This window comes from Streptopelia decaocto (assembly GCF_964273445.1).
Source record: "Streptopelia decaocto genome assembly, chromosome: 2".
Classification (NCBI taxonomy): Eukaryota; Metazoa; Chordata; class Aves; order Columbiformes; family Columbidae; genus Streptopelia; species Streptopelia decaocto.
The window spans coordinates 59,424,853-59,441,494 of record NC_138655.1 but is presented as its reverse complement, the minus strand read 5'-3'; the positions used below and the strand labels follow the sequence as shown (position 1 = coordinate 59,441,494).

The following is a 16,642-nucleotide window of genomic DNA, read 5'->3' as shown; positions in this document are numbered from 1 at the left end:
TCCCTATTTGACATTCCCTTCAGATGGGCACCTGGAATTCACAGTTTTTGCATCCCACATGCCCTGATATTTCTTCGTAAAGTTGTTGCTCTTTGACATTATGTGAAGAGCCAGACAGAAGGAAATTCACAGTGAATCAGAAGTTGCAACAGTTAAGCTCAGAAGTACAGTAAGGATGTTAACAAAAACAGAATAAAGACACTGTCAGATAGAGTCTTTGATATGGTGAACTTCAGAGAACTTTGGGAGCATACAAGGGCAGAACTCAAAAGCAGTAAGGAAAGGAAAAGAATGTTGTGAATAGACAGCTTTGAAAAAAGAATGCAGAGATAGTAAGACTTCATCCTGCAATGAATGAATCACAGAAGCAATAAATAAAAACAAAAAGAGACTGAAAGCTCTTTAAAAAAGACTCAATAAAAAAGATTTTTCAGGTTAATCTCTCTCTACATTTAACTGAAGGGAAAATTCAAAGTTACTGAGCATCCTATATTAAGTGCTGAAAGAGGGCTTTTGTCAAAAAATCTTCACAAAACCGTGAAGTTTACAAGGCCATCTTCGTTTGTGCAACTGCAGTTCCATGCAAAAGCTTCATGAGCATAGACAAACAGCCATGTCTACTACTTGCCTACCTATCATCACTTTATTGGGATAGAACCCAACTGATACAGAAGAGATTAAAAAAAAACTTATTGGAATTACAGAAACCAAGCTTGTGAGCAGACAGAAGTAGGCAGCTCTTTGAAGTTCGTCTTATGTAAAGCGCAGAAAGGAAGCAACAAGGGACAATGTAAATGAGATTCTGTGACTAATTTCCCCAGTGGTGGAACTCCTACACACTTTGACTGCAGATCAGTAAGAATCTACATGGAAGAAGAGACATCTATGCTAAATTTTGCCAATGGAGAGGAAAATGTCAAACTGGCTTCAGGAGCAGCTATGGGAAGCTACAAGCTAATGGGAAAAGGAGGGAAAGTGGAGACAGCAGTGAGAACCCAAAACAGGAGACACAGACACAGAGGGAATCAGCACTCCCAATAATGCAAGACTCATTTTCTACTTAGGTTCTCTCACAATGCCAACAATAATTATTGAACCCATACACCTTTTTATTTTTTTTTTATTTTTAATATCCAATAAGTTTTTTTTTTTTCTTTTCATTTTTCTTGAGATATACACTTTGCCCTTACCATATTGCTCCTCTATTGGTAACAATGAAAACTTGATTACTTGAGATCATCTTGAATACTGATCTTGAGCCATAATAGCACAAAATATATTGCACCAGCTGAAACTGTGCTCCTGGATTGCTGCTTTGGGTACACAATCCCCCCTTCTCTGGTCTAAAACAAGAGCAGCAAAATTGAATCCGCTCTTCAAGGTTAGGAATATTTTTTTAAGTTGAACTCAACTGAGCCTTTGGCTAAGAAAATCTGAATGAAATGCCCATACTTACAGTGCAGAGGAGTATATTAGCAATGGAGAGTGCACGTGTCACCTGTGTGACAGCAAAAATTCTCTGAATTGTTTGCGTAGCTACTAATTCAGAGACTGAAGACAGTGTAAGAAAACAGTTATTTTTCTGATGCAATATAAATTGGCCATATTTAAAGAGGTGAGACAGACCTGGATTGAACAGTCCTATAGTTGTGAATGATACATCTCCGCCTCCTGAGGAAATGTTTTTACTTAGTCTATTTCAGGAAATGACTGCTTCAGCAATTCCTTCTCCTTGCTGGACAAATAAGATACAAATCCATTTTATTATTATCATAAGTCTCATATGGGGGTCTCATAAATTCCCACCAGTCCTATTTGGGGAAATGTGAGCAGCCCTGTGCGCATCTGATAAGAGCTCTTTGTATTTCATTATGTAGCACATTGTGCACAGCTAAAAGAAAATTTTACTCAGTCAGTGATGCCTCTTTTGTAATTGCTCTTGAAAGCACTGTTAGATCCATGTGAGTTCAGCCTCTTGTGGAAAAAAAAACCCCACAACTCATTGCAGCAATCATAGTACATTAGTAATTAGCTTAATAAAGCCCCTTTGTTTTATTGCTCCACAGATAGAAATAGTCTTGCAAAGCAATGGACAGTTCTGAGTTGCAATTAAGAATTTAGTACAACCTTGATGCAACAGATGGAGGACACAATGTAAGTGTACTGCGAAAGAATAGCACAGTGATGGAGACCAGAGTGGAAAAACAATTAGCCAAACTGAGAGGGCAGTAACATACATCCTTTTGGAAATAATTTGCATATACCATACTGCACGTTTCACGTTTTTGTTGTGTGCTGATAAAAACATTCTTTCTCATGCAACAGATGATATAAAAAAAGAAAATGCGACTATCACAAAGCCATTTCCTTTGGTGTACCTGCAGTTATATGCAAAAACTTCATGAGCATATACATACAACAATGCCCATCACTTGTCCACTTGTGTTCTGTCAGGCACATCAAAGAAACTTTAGCAAGTACTCTGTTACTATGAACATAAAAGATTCTTTGGCTTCCAAATCCGGGCCAAGTGGGTACTAATTGATGAAGAAACACACTCTTTCCTTCTGAATTTCAAGCTTGGACTCAGAGAGTTAAAAAAAAAAAAAATCCCATCTTTGCAGAAGTTGATGTTGCAAATATGCATGGAAGAATGATGGCCCAACTTAAGATATGAAAAGCCATTGACCTACAGGTACATGCAGAGCTCCTATTTAAGCTACAAGCAGAACAGCAAGGTGGCAGCTCCTGTCTGGCCAGAAAACAGTAACTGCTATTGAAATGCTTACTATTCTAAATGCTGCTAGACAAGTAGCTCATTTGGTTTTGGTAGATTAATCCTCAGGACCACCACAGCATTACCCAGATATAACATTCTGAAGCCTGGGAATATGCAGATTTTTAAACTGCGTGTTGGATTTCTGCATTGCATGGAGTACCAATGGAAAGGGCTTGTGCTTCTAGGCCACGGGTCATGAACACCAAGCTGGCAAAGGCACCCCAGTAATTCCAAGTATTCACCTGAAGCTTCACTGACTAGTCCAAAGGATGAATACGTGTCTGTTTCCAATGTGTTTTTTTTTTTTTTTTAATTCTCTCAGATGTGGTTATTGAAATGCAAACCCACGTGCAACTGCTCCTTTGCCATCTGAAGAGCATTGCTTTAAATTTTTGAAATTTTACAACAACTTGTAAGTTACTCGTTCAGTTCATTAAGCTCCCCCGCCCCAGAATCGTTTGGAGAAGCCCGAAGAAAACGTCCATAGGTTATCTACTTGTGCCAAGAAAACCTGACTAAACCCCACAGCGCTTCTTCACAGCAGGATCCCACAAAACCCCTCCCGGCGGCACCGCTCCCCAGGCGCCGCGCTCTCCCCTGGGCTCCCCGAGCGCTGCCGCTTCACCGCTGCTGAGCAGAGATCCCGGGCGGCGCCAGGCGCTGGGCCTGCCCCGGCCTCCGCAAGTGCCTGCCCCGGGAAACGGCTTATTGGCCACAAATCCCGGGGGAGAAGAAGGCAACAGCCCAACACAAAAGCACCGGCTGCCTTACCGCTGACACCCCGGGCAGGGCGCTGCGCTCAGGCGAAGGCGCTCCACACCCGCCCAGCGCCGCCGGGTGTCGCGCACAGCAACACCTCCCGACCCCGCCGTGCCCTTAGCGGGGCTCAGCTCGGCGCGGGGCACCATGGGAGTTGTAGTTGCTCTTGCTCCCGCCGGCGCGCCCCGGGATCCCACAGAGGGTTGAGAGCTCCCAGCGTGCTTCGCCCGCAGCAAGGGGCGGTCGGGGGAGCGGCTGGCCGGAGGAGGAGGGACGCGGACTACGTTTCCCAAAATGCACCGCGGCCGCCGTTGGCCAGGCAGGGCGGGCTGGCGGCGGAACCGGCGCGGCAGTTGAATGTCGGCGGGGAGAGAGGCGCAATGGAGTTGTCGTCGCTCGTCAGGAAGCTGGGTAACGGCTTCCTTCTCCCTCTCGGGGTACCGGGCCCAGCTGCTGGGGGGCGCCGTGGCTGTCACGATCCCTCCGCGGGGCTGTGTGCAGCGGAGCGATGAGGGCCCTGTCTCCCGCCCGCCTCCCGCGCCACGGAGGTTTCACCTGCGAAACGGGCCCGTCGGTTGCGTGAGGGGGAGGGCGGCTCTTTCCTCCCCGCCTCGGACCCCTCGCCAGTTTTACTGCCTCCTGCACTCTCGTCCCCGCTGCAGACATCGAGGGGGCGGTGGGACACGGTGATAACTTCCCTAAGAAATGCTGAAGGCTTTCCCCTTCAGATATGGTGCCTTTCGATTCAGTGGACTTGGATGGAATTTGACCCATTTGTGAGGCTGAGGCATCTTTCGATATCCACAGTATATTGTGGTAGAGTTTTGCAGAATTTAGTTGTGTGCTTCAAGAAAAAGGGCCATCGTCTTGTCTTACGTTTGGCATCAGATTACATCAGTGGTTTTTTTTTTTTTTTATTATTTCACACTTGCACACTGTGCAGACACACTTGGTTAGCTTACTGCTGATGAGTGCAGTCATGTTTATCTTCCTGGTAAGCATAATACTGACGGCATAAAAGCTAGCTTTTTTTTCTCCACAGATCTTGGACAGCATTCTGGTTGTCCAAATAAGAATAAAGTTATGGCAGTTGTTTTGATGGGTCTTTTAATCCCGTTATTTTTTGGGCAGGTCACGAACTGGCAGAGATAAGAGAACGATCTCTGAAGACTATTTTGTTTAAACTAGATCATAACTTGATTTCATATGCCGATCTGGTCCATGAAAAAATGCTTTTCCTTAATCTTTTGGAGTGGTTCAATTTTCCAGTTGTCCCAATGAAAGAAGAAGTACTAAATTTTGTGAACAATTTGATCCAGGTATGATACACTAACTTTTATTCATATATAAACTATATGTCTTTAGAATGCTAAAGCTAAATAAAACTGAATATTATTTGTTTTTGTAGCTGCATGTAATGACATTTTAGAGTGTTTTACAAAGATGTGAATAATAAAGCCACAGTGTGTAGACAGAAATTAAACCAATTTGAGTGACTGGCAATTGGTCATAGGGATAGCAGAAAAAAGTAATTATTTTCTGGGTTTCTGCTTCTTGAGTTTCTCATTTAGTGTCTAATTTCTTTTTTGGGACACGATTTGCCCCTAAGCTCTTGCAGTGTTCCTGAAAAGTGAAGATTTGAATGGTAGTACAACTTATTTTAAAGGAGTTGAGAAAATGTTGCAGAAATTTTTGAGAGCTCATAATAAATTCTTGTGTTATAATCATTTAATGGCAACTAAGAAAAAAAATGCTGTGCATGAAACTGATGTGTGGTGTAAACAAAGGTGAAATCTAACTAAAGTTTTGATTATGGTTCTTTCACTTCCCCTGCCTCCCTCAAGGTCAAGATACCTTGAGACTCTTCAGGCTAACTTTGTCAGTTATTTGTTCTGATGTAGCATCCACCTGCTGCCCAGAAACTGATGGGAATTGGTGCAGTGGAATTCTTCTCTCAGCTTCGGCCTGATGTGGATCCCAACTTGCAGGCTATAATTGATGGGATAGTGGATGGACTGTTCTTCCTTCCTTCTGGACTTCCTTCTAGTTCTTTATCAGTATGTTATCAAGCTCAGTCTCAGCCTTCAGTAGAGCAACCAGGTAATTTATATATTTTGAAGTGTGATATATTTAAAATGAAAATAAAGTAAATGAAAAGCTTCTAGGCTATCAAAAGTTGAGGTTTTCAGGCATAGTAGGTGAATTATTCCTGAGAGATCGGAGAAGTGTATGGTAAGGAAATTCTGCCAGAGAAAGTGTGATCTTAGTTAAATCAGATAGTGCCATTCCCCTAATAGAGTTCTCTGTTGTTTGTAATCAGACCTTTTCTGTCCATTTCCTTGGTATGTAATATCTGTTTGCTATAATGTAAAAAGGATGTGACACAGGACATGAACTCCCAAAGACTGCTTTATGGCAGCAAGTGTAGCAACTTTTAACAAATCTGTAATTAAAGCAGTATGCTTTGCTACTTTTCTTTGCATAGTAGACTAACTTTGAGAGCAATTAAAATATTAAAAAAAAACAAAACAAAACAGGCAGGAAGTCATCCTAGTAGAATGATTTGTGAAACTACATTAGTGTTATATGCACTATTTGCTTAGTTTCGGATAAATATTTGTCATAGAAAAATAGATAAACTTTCTTGAAAGTTTCATAGTGTGTGTGAAGTGCTTCATGTATGTTTGAAGTGCTATTACTTGTTTCAATTAACCCGGCTTATTATCTATCTTACAATTATTCACAATTAGATATAGTAAAGAATTAAATCCAGGTGGTTCCCTTCTTCTGCCTTAAAAAATTTAACACAAAGTATATAGGAGAAAATTATGTATGTTGCAGGTCCTTCATCCTTCTGGTTCTTGCTGTTGTACTGTGCAGTGTAGTAATGTCCACACCTCTGTCACGCATACTGTGCAATCTCAGAGATAAGAGTAATTTTCCTGTGGTTTCTGCAGCCTGACACATGCTTGGAGGTTTAGTTTGCTAGAACTATGTGGCTGTTGATTTTTTTTTTTTTTTTTTTTAATTTTAGTTTAGTTTTAGTTTTTCCACCTTGTGCCCACATAGGTAAAAATCTAGTTAAACCCTTAAGATTGCCACTGTATGGGGAATAATATAGTAATGTTTTACATATGCATTCTCAAACTACATCTTTTTGAAAGTACTCAATGAAGTATTGTATGTAATTCCTACTTACGCTATAAATTGTATTAATATGTGAATTAAATAATGTTAGTGTTTAGTAACAGGTGTGTTTTATTTTTCTTTCTATTACAACTTCAGTTACTGGGAAAAATTGTAAACTAATAATCTGGACATTATCTTGTTTAATCCTTTGATCCAAATATTACGTTCTGGAGAGATTGCTTTTAATATTACACACCTTTTGTATATTTTGTTATACAGTTGTGTATTAATTACATGTATTTAATAATATACATATATGTATGGAGGGACAACATTTCAGCTGACTTGAAGAGGCAGCAGTTTTGGTAGAAAGGTTTTAAATAGTTTATTTTAAAGTTAATTTTATTATTACATTGGTAGATTGGAGGACAATGTTTTGTTGGCTGGCAGTTCTTGATCAGGCAGTATATTTTGTATAATGGTTTTTGCTATTGCTTGTATGGTATGCAAAGTAGTGTGAGAAAATGGAAAAAAATGTTGCAGTTGCAGAATGTGATTATAAAAAAAATAAACAGCAACACACTCTTTATACTCCATTTTCTTGATCATTTGGGACTATTTTAAACAGATTTCCTTGATAGGTTAAAACTTGAGGGCAACAGGGAAGCAGTTCAGGAAAAACATGAAGATAAATTGAGTTTTGCTTTTTTTCCTGTATGTTTTTTAAACTTACTCTTTATTTGTTTTAGTTCCACCTCAAGAGGAATTGTTCACTGGATATTTTTGTCAAGGTAGAAGTCACCTGCTACCATTAGAAGTACCTCCCAGAAGAACAGTTGGTATGTGTAGTTATAAAATAAGACTGTGTTAATTATAGAAAGTGCTTAGAGTTGTAATTTAGTTTGAATTCCATTACAAATATTGTTATTGGCTACTATTTTTCCTGTTGTTATTCTGTGAAGTCTAGTATAACAAAAGGAACAATTGTAATGCTTCTAAAAATTACATTCATCTTAATGGATCTTTCTGCTTTCTAGTAAACAGCGTAACTCTTTGGAATATCTAAAGTATGTTAAAATATGCTGTAATTAAAAAAAATATTTAAATTTCTAATGCTTTTCAGGAGATCTGTTTTTCGTAGTCAAAAGTGTCTAAGTACCTTTTCATTTCAACAAAACTTTAGTCTGAAGTACATTTCTGCTTTTCAGAAAGCTAGATGAGATGCTTTAGAAATCTTTACGTTGTATCTAAATGAAAAACAGTCTTACACTTTCATTTTTTGTCAGTAAAATTATATGCCATTTTTCACTGACAAACACAGACCAATATTATTTTGACAAGTCTTTGCCTATACCAATATACTAGTAGCAGTTCACAGGAGAGGGTCATATTTAACACACAGTATAGTTCTGAGAACTAGATTATTAAATATGATTTTGGAGTTACTGTGAGTAAATTACCAGATTACTTTTTTTAGCAGTGTATCAGCTATCTTTAAGATTGCACAATAATTATTATAAATATTAAGTTAAAATAGCTTTAATGTTCTGTTAGTTAAAAAGTTACATCACAATTTAATAGCAACTATAATTTCTACTGCTTTAAGAGTAAAAGTATGAGGTCAGTTTTCCATTTTTTGAAATCACGCTAATATTCTCTTGTAGCAGAACAAAATGATGATTTGATCAAAAGCATATACAAGTATCGAGTATTTGTCCACTAATGCTGTATTTTCTATTTGCTAAAGCTTTTTTCAATAAATACATTTCATTTTGATTTGAGATGACCTTAGTATTTTTTTTTTTTGTTATTGCTGAAAACTCTCATTAGAAGCACTTGAGCTTGTGTGAGTCTATATTTGGTAAAAGGTACTTCTATTTCAGATTGTATGTAGTTCATACATTTTTGACTTTGCCATGGAAATACACTGTGTAATACTTCTATAAAATATGCTCAAAAATATCCTTTTTTTTTTTTTTCAGTGAAATGCTTGAAATTTTCCACATTTCCTTGGCTCACTCTGACTTCAACAGATAGACATGTTCTTTCATCAAATGAAAGGTACAATCATAGAAACAGTACAATTTGCTTGTAATTTTTATTTTTCTTGGGCAAGAGTGGTTCTAAATTTTTGTCCTTCTGCGTCATTAGACTTTTTGTAAGTAACCTAATGAGTTAATTTTTGATAAATGATCATAAAAGCTGTGCTGAAGTTGGGCAGAGCGGATAAAGAATGAGTTGTAATAGGACAGGTTTTCTGTTAATGTTCCTGTCCATTGTTTGTGTTTGATTCAGAGTACTTTTTTAATTCATGCCGCTTCTATCTGCCTTCTAGATTTCTCAAGTGGGCTAAAGTTTTCTTTCAGTTAATTTTAGAACAACCTGGCATAAAATAATTATTTACTTTACTGCCATGGCCACTTCGCAGAGAAATCCATACTTTCAGTAGGAACTTAAGTAAGTTTAGGCCAGGAAGTTCAGGTACCGTGCCTTATACAGTCATTGAGTCATTCATATAATCTTTTGGCTTTTTTTTTTTTTTAACTTTTCATTTAGAAAAAGTGTGCTTGAAGTGGCCTAAGGAAAAGGTCTGTAATTGGCATTCCTTATGAGCTGAGTTGACACAGAGCTGTGGCAGATTTCTAGCATAGCGAACAGTGCAGTATCATTGACTATTTAGCAAATCTAGCTGTAATCTTTCCTGTAACAGTGTTGGTGTGTGTGTTGTGTGGTATTTTGTTTTTGTTTTTTTTTAGTTTTGAAACACTTGTGAAGGTGGAAAACCTCTTAAATATTTAATTTCCTTTATGCCTGAGTCTAGAAAAAGAACACAGATCCTTAAAACTGGACATTTGATTTTTTTTTTTTAAACTTTTGATTTGTTTTTTACAGTGCTTCTCAGAAACAGTGGTTTCTGAAACAAGTAAAAATAGAAAAAAGTGAAGTTAGAATGCCCAAAAGTTTCTTATTATTTACTAATATACACATTAGAGAATAGTTAATTAAGTTTCTTCCTTTATATAACTTTCCACATATGCAATTCAAGTGCTTTTAAGTTATACATGAACCATGGTGATGAAAAAAACTTTCTTATTGGTAAGAGTTAGATTACTTGCTGTATACCACTGAGATAATCACTAGTTTCACAGGGAATTTCCAGTCTTTCTTACCTTAATTTCAAATTCAGAACTGATAAAGTTATTTCTGTTCTGGGAAGTTAATTTTACATGTGGTTTGATAACATCTGGCATTGAGTTTATTCTTTATTGTACACAGAGTTAGCATAGCTAAGGAATAATTCAAGTTTAAAAGTAGTAGAACAATAGAATTACAGCATTTTTTTCTTTAGATTCTTCAGTGTTTTGATTATAACTTTCTTGTAAAGACTTGTTCAAGCTAATGATTACTGGTTGTGTTTTTTGTTTTAATACATATTTAAATATGAACTGCATTTTTAGCTCTTTGAGAAGTAACAACCAAAGTTTAATTTGGAGTACATGTGAGCTTCTTCAGGATGTGATTATGCAAGATTTTCCTGCTGAGATCTTTCTTCAAAGGCCAAAGATTGTACAGGCAAGAACTCACATAAAGCTTAAGGTTTTTATTGTGCTATGGTATAAGTCCTGCCGAGTAAGAATTCATATAAATGATACAATTTGTTTCTAAACAAAGTAGCTAAACAAAAGTTCCTTCATGTAAACTCTAGGTGCATAGAAAAGGGGACATTAAATATATATTGTCTTTAGAAAGTTATTTGGTTGTAATAATGTATATTGCTAATCAGTAATGAAAAGTGTTGTGAAATAATACTTTGTTTCTTGTGAATAAGGTAAAATTGTGTCACTGTCATGTGCACACCCTCTAATGGGCTCTCATAAAAAAAAGTAGTGACTTTATTGGAAATATGATGCGGAACTCAGCTTCTCTCTTAGGAGTGAGTCTTGCATTCAGTAAGAAAACAGTAATTAAGGCTGTTCCTTGCTGTGATCTTTTAAAACAATTAGAAACATTTGTGAACTATATTTAGCGCAAGACTTTTGCTGGCATGGTTGTTCATGAAAGTGCATTCATGTTCAGCTGCCAGTGTTGATGGTTTTGTATTTGCAGAGCCTTTTGTCTCTGCTAAACCTGGCTTTTGGAGGAGACGGAAGACATCGGTTAGCTTTGCGGGCTGTGTCGTGCCTGCAGCAGTTGTGCATCTTCTTGAGAAGCAGACTTAACTTTCACAGAGATCCAAGTTTTTCTTCCACAGAGCAAGGTAGGTATTTTCAAATATTTGAAATACTATTGTGTTTTTATTACAGGTAAGATTCTCTAAGATTATTAAAAAAAAAAAAAAAAAGCCAGCCTACAACTTTATAGCAAATGTAATCTTGTGAAAATCTTTTGCTAAATGATGGTGTTCAGGACTATTCATATTAGTAAGTATTTTTGGAGTATTTGTAGTATTTTAAAATACTTACTCATTTTTACAATTTCCTGTGATTACTCATTCATCAGCTTTTCCCCGTATCTAACTGTTTGTATGTCAGCAGGAGAGGGATTTTTACCTCAAAGTAAATGGAATCTGTAAAATGAAAGTGGGTAGAGTTACATAAAAGTTTTCAAGCTATTAGTGCTAAACAACTTAGTTACTAACTTCATGAGCTATGTTTTCTGGGTAGGCTTTTTTTTTTTTTTTTTTAATTCTGATGGCTGACAATAGTTTAATGGTTGTTTTGGATTTTACAGTCATTAGGGCTATTTCGCAATGTTTTTAATTCTTGAATTTTGTAGATTTAATAGTGTTGATTAGTTATAATGATCTTCCTGTTTCCATTTTGTCAGCTGAATTTAGTCAACTTTGTTTCTGTAATTTGGTAATCTGGTCCTCTTCATAAGATTACCACTATATTTGGTGTCTCAATTAATTATATTGGCTGTTTCCTTACTAATTCAGTTACAACATCAGCCAATCCAGTAGCCTTAGTCAGACATAATGTTTTATGATTCAATCGTAATTTTCAGTGGTTTTGCCTTGGAATTGAGTTTCCAAACTCTACTACTTTCCAGTGATAGGTTGTCCTATCTCTCCAATATTTACTTAGTGTTTTCTATATCCTACCATAGTTACTTCTACCATTACTTGACTATGTAGTATTTTTCAGAATAATGGGTTCCACTAATGGAAAATATATGATTTGTGTTACATAAAGGCACTGCTTCCCAGAATTCCTCTATATCTTACTGTCGAGAAGCAAGAGATCCTTTTCATTCTCAGAATCCATCACCTGGAAGTAGTAGCCCTCGCCCATCTGTGATTGGGCGGACGGTTCAGCGTCCTAGAGGAGATGGTCAAGATTGGGATGCAGCATCTTCCAGGTGAATAAAATAAGAAATAACTTACACTTCAATTAAAAAATTATTAATATAGGATTGTATCATAGGCTCATTGTCAGTGTATGAGATGATGTGAGAGTTTTGTTAACCTGTGAAAAATCTAACCATGTTTATAAATTGAACAGTTTTTTAAGAGGTGTTCACAATACATAAAGTCAGTTTTACCTGTCACATTCTGTACCCAACCAACATTTTTAACAAAATCTTGTAGTATCGATTATTGCTTGTGCATGTATTTATAAGATGCAGAAAAGCATTTATTCAGACTATTGCTGTTAAGTCGGGGATTTTTCTTTTTCTTCAGCAGATGACCCCACACTATGCTGTATAAAGACTTCCATTAAAATCTTTACATTTTCTTGTTAAATCTGACAATGAATTTAAGTTGTATATCACCTAAAAGTTCAACTCCAGTATGAAATTACGTATTGTCTGTATACCCTCAAAATATTGAGGTGGTTGTTCATGTGTGGTTTTGTTACTCATATTGACACAACGGACTTAAAGCTGCTCTTCAAGAACCAATAACTTTTAGTATGTCAGAATTTAAAAGTTCTTGTGAATCTTTACTGTGTTCTTGTTGGTAGTTCTTTTTGGTCTCTATGGTGTATTGGCTTAGTGATTGAGTAACTCATAGGTATTCAAATAGGCTGATATTACAGATGAGGATAGTTCATGTAGTTAATTGTAAATGCACCTTGAGAGTCATTGCATCAAAAGGTTATTTTTACTTATCTTAAGTCTAAGATATTAATTTTTAATTACGTAACTAGTATGGCACTGGAAATGAACTCCAGGCTTTATGCATTCTAGGACCTCACCATGTTCCCCAGTGGAACAGTTAACAATTTAATAGTAGCTGATGTATACTGTGCAGGAGATAGGGATGGGCTGGCTATCAGTGTAGTAAGGAAATATACATTAAGCACCAATTAAAACTGTGATGAAACATCTACAAACCAGGGAGTGGTAATTTATTAAAAGTATAAGGCCATATTATAAGCTTTTCTTTTATGTTCTTGCATCCTGTGTGCTGCAGTACAGCTGCTCACTGCCCATGAATCTCATTTCTTACAAATATATAATTTAGCCCAGATACAGCATAAAAAACCCATGACGTTGAACAGAAAATGTGGTAAAGGAAAATGACTGTAGTGTTGCTCTGACATTGCTGATTTTGATGTAGAAGATCTACTTTTAGTGAATCTTGTCTTTTTCAACATAGTTGTAATATAAATTGTTTATTGCCATTCCATATGTAACTCTTCTTTTTCCTTGTTCTTAAATCTTGAGACTCTTCAATCTCTCTATTTATCTGTTTCAAATTCTGCCTGGAAACTTAACCTTTCCTCTTCTGAATTGCTTTTATGATTGATACCTCTCCTTCCTTACCCTCTGGTAAGTGCAATTTGAACCACTACATACTGGTGAACTCTTCTATTTTGCTTATAGACTTCTATCAACCTCTTAAAATTGGTTGACTTACACATTCTTAATAGCTATTCATAGACATCTTTTACATTTAGTTAGACAATATGATATAAACCAGTCATGCCACAATTCAGTTTCTTCAGCTTTTTTAATAATAAAAAAACCCCAAATAAAAAAAAAAAAAAACTGTTAAAGTCAAACAGGTTTTTTAAAGCACTTCAAGATTGCTAAATGTTATAGGATAAGAAAAAACATTAAGAAACATTTGTTCTAAGTTGTATTAATTATAATGCTGCCAATAGAATTAGATTTGTTTTGAAAGCAGTTGGAAAATAATAAAATTATGAACTATAGATAGAGCTCATAATTTCAAATAATTATATTTATAACTACATTTATATTTTGTAATATGTATTTGGGTGCACTCAAGGCTTTCTTGGGCAAGGGAATATTTTCTGGTTTACAGTGGAAAAAGAAGTCCTACAGGCTTAAACATTGGGCACTGTTACTTAATTTTCCTTCTGAGAATTCTTGTGGCTACCCACACAGAATGGGGTTTATGTAATACATATAGTTCAGGCTGAAATTTGATTTAGTAAGTAGCCTTGCTTCAAGCAACTGATAGACTTTGTTCATCAAAAATAATGTTTCAAATCAACTGATTTTTCTCTTGCAATATTATATCACATGTGTATTTCTTCCAGTACACATTTCTAAATACATTTGAAGCTGACTGCCAAAGCAGTAGGCATTCTCTTCTGATGCTACGAGGTCTGACATCTAAAAAGGCAACCAATCAAAATCCTCCTCTTCCTGCAAGACTGGTGGATTACAGAGAAAGGTTGGGATGGAAGGAAGGGTATAACTGAAGGAAAGAGGACATTAAAATACTTGATGCTGTTTTAACATCTATACCTATGTGGGTTTTCTCTTTGCAAGAGTTAACCATGTCTCTTTTTTGTTTGTTTCATTTGTTGTTTTAAGTGGAAACAGTACTCAAGCAAATGCAAACTCCAGAATCTCTCTGCATTCCCCGCTTGATGTAGGACATATTGACCTACCAGATATTGAAAATGAGGACACTTTGGAATTACAGATGAAGCAGCTTAGCCTTCCTCAGTTTTGTGTTTCTATCTTAGAAAATGCAACACCTCTTCTAAGAACAGGTGAGAAAGTTTTGAATTAAGTATTTCACTTAGGTATCCTTCCTGTCTTTAGACAAACCTCTTAAGAAGTTCATATTATAAGGTGAGTACCTCAAATAAGTAGAGGACAGATGATTACTGATATAACAGTTCTTTTCTAGGGACTTTGTTCAAGTCATAAAACTTGAATCTTCTGGTTGATGTCCAGAATTGCTGCAGAAGTTTCAAATACTCATTACTGATGATGGGAAGTAGTGGTAGGAAAAGTGGGTGTAAGGTGGAAAAACGGTGTGGCTATATAAAATGTCATTCAAGAATATGAAAAAATAACAACACTTAAAAACATGTGTTCTGCTCAATTTGAGCATAGAGTTTTCCTCCTGTTCAAGAAATATTAAACAAAAATTCTGGGAGGAGGTTTGTTGTCATTCTTATGAATGCAGTAACAAATTATAATTATGTTTTAAGAAACATGAATAATCTAATAGCAACTAATGATTTTTATTTTAACTTAAAAAGGTTCTAAATTGCAAAACCTTTTGGAAGGATGGTCTTTTTACCCTTAGGTTGTCTAAAATAGTATGCTTTTGAAAAACAATGCCATTCAAAACAGTTATTGGTAAATGTGGTAAAGTTTTCAAATATTGGAGCTGGAAATCTGTATCTGTCTGTGACTAGAATAGTTGTTTTTTTAATATACCTGTCAACATTTCCTGAGCTTGGTAGAGGCTTGAACTTTAAAATTGTATGAAATATGAATGAAACTTTAATTTACTGTTGTTTTCATGATTATTTATAACTTTTTATGACTTTATGTTCTGTCACAAAATACTAATTTACTTGTGTATTTCATAGCAACATCAGCATTAATCTGTGTCCACAGGAAAATTATTTGATCCTAATTGTTTTGGTAATAAATGAAACTAAAATGAATAAAAGCTTTGTTTTCCCCTTTCAGAATAGTGATATTTAAATATTAATTCTTCATGAGTACATTTATGACTTCTGGCATCTTCTCTTTTATTTATAACGTAAAGCCGCAGAAAAAGTATTTTCTGTCTTCTCCGTTTCTGGTACACGTCACTTCAAATCTGCAGAGTTAAAATGCAGTGAAGTTTTCTGTCTTTCAATATTCTTTCTCTGCAATTTATTATAGAACTAAAATAGCTTCGTTTTCAGATTAAGTTGATCTCTCTTTCTCCTGCTATCAGGTTTTTTGCACTTTTTAAACTCTACTAGATAGTATTTCTTCTTCCTTCCTTTGTGCTGTAATATGACATAAATTGTAAGCAAACTCTTATCTAGTTCCCATTGATGTGAAGTCCTGTGATCTGAAGGTATGCTGTGATACTGTGACACACAGTAACACACTGTTTCTCATGTGGTTATATTTATGAATTGTTTTTTCAGTAAAATCAACAGGCACTTTTACTAACGTTATTATTACTTACATGATAAAGTATAGATTTTTTTTTTTTTTCTCCTAACTGTTTAAATTGCTCGGTAAAGGAAAACCAGTAAACTTACTGTAAAATTCTCTTGCTTGTATTTACCATATAATGCATCTTTCAGTTAAGCTTACATTTTGTTCCCTGTGGAGATGTTCATTGGAATTTTTCTTCCTTTATGCTGGCCTGTCTTGTAAGTGGAGTAATTTCAGGAATCAGTAGTGGTGTGGGTGTTGGGTGGTTTTGATTTTTTTTTTTTTCTTTGTGATCATAGCTACCATAATTGTCTTAGGTTCAGTGTTAATACTACACGTCTTAAGACAATTATTTAAATCTGAACAGCAAAAGTTTGTTTTACAGTCATTGATTATATCTGTCTTACTGAGCATTTAGTAATAATGAGCTCTTAGCACATACTCATTGCCATAAGTGTTGAGAAATGAGTATTTTGCTGGTTTATTAATGTAAGAGTATGATGGAATGAACTTGCATGTCTGTAGGTCATGACAGCTACAGCAAACCATTGTTGCAGATGTTGTGTTTAGCTGTTACTGATATATCTGAATATATCT

General features: G+C 36.0%; 1 protein-coding gene across 1 annotated transcript in view; it reads left to right on the top strand.

Moving 5' to 3' along the window:
- Positions 1-3,845: 3,845 nt before the first annotated feature.
- Positions 3,846-16,642, top strand: part of RTTN (rotatin) — a 79,178-nt gene continuing 66,381 nt past the window's right edge. The window contains exons 1-9 of the mRNA XM_082046188.1: positions 3,846-3,949; positions 4,670-4,857; positions 5,440-5,638; positions 7,417-7,506; positions 8,650-8,728; positions 10,126-10,240; positions 10,775-10,925; positions 11,863-12,028; positions 14,462-14,643. Of these exons, the coding sequence (XP_081902314.1) occupies positions 3,919-3,949; positions 4,670-4,857; positions 5,440-5,638; positions 7,417-7,506; positions 8,650-8,728; positions 10,126-10,240; positions 10,775-10,925; positions 11,863-12,028; positions 14,462-14,643 (1,201 nt within the window). The 5' untranslated portion in view covers positions 3,846-3,918. The remainder of the gene's footprint in view (positions 3,950-4,669; positions 4,858-5,439; positions 5,639-7,416; positions 7,507-8,649; positions 8,729-10,125; positions 10,241-10,774; positions 10,926-11,862; positions 12,029-14,461; positions 14,644-16,642) is intronic.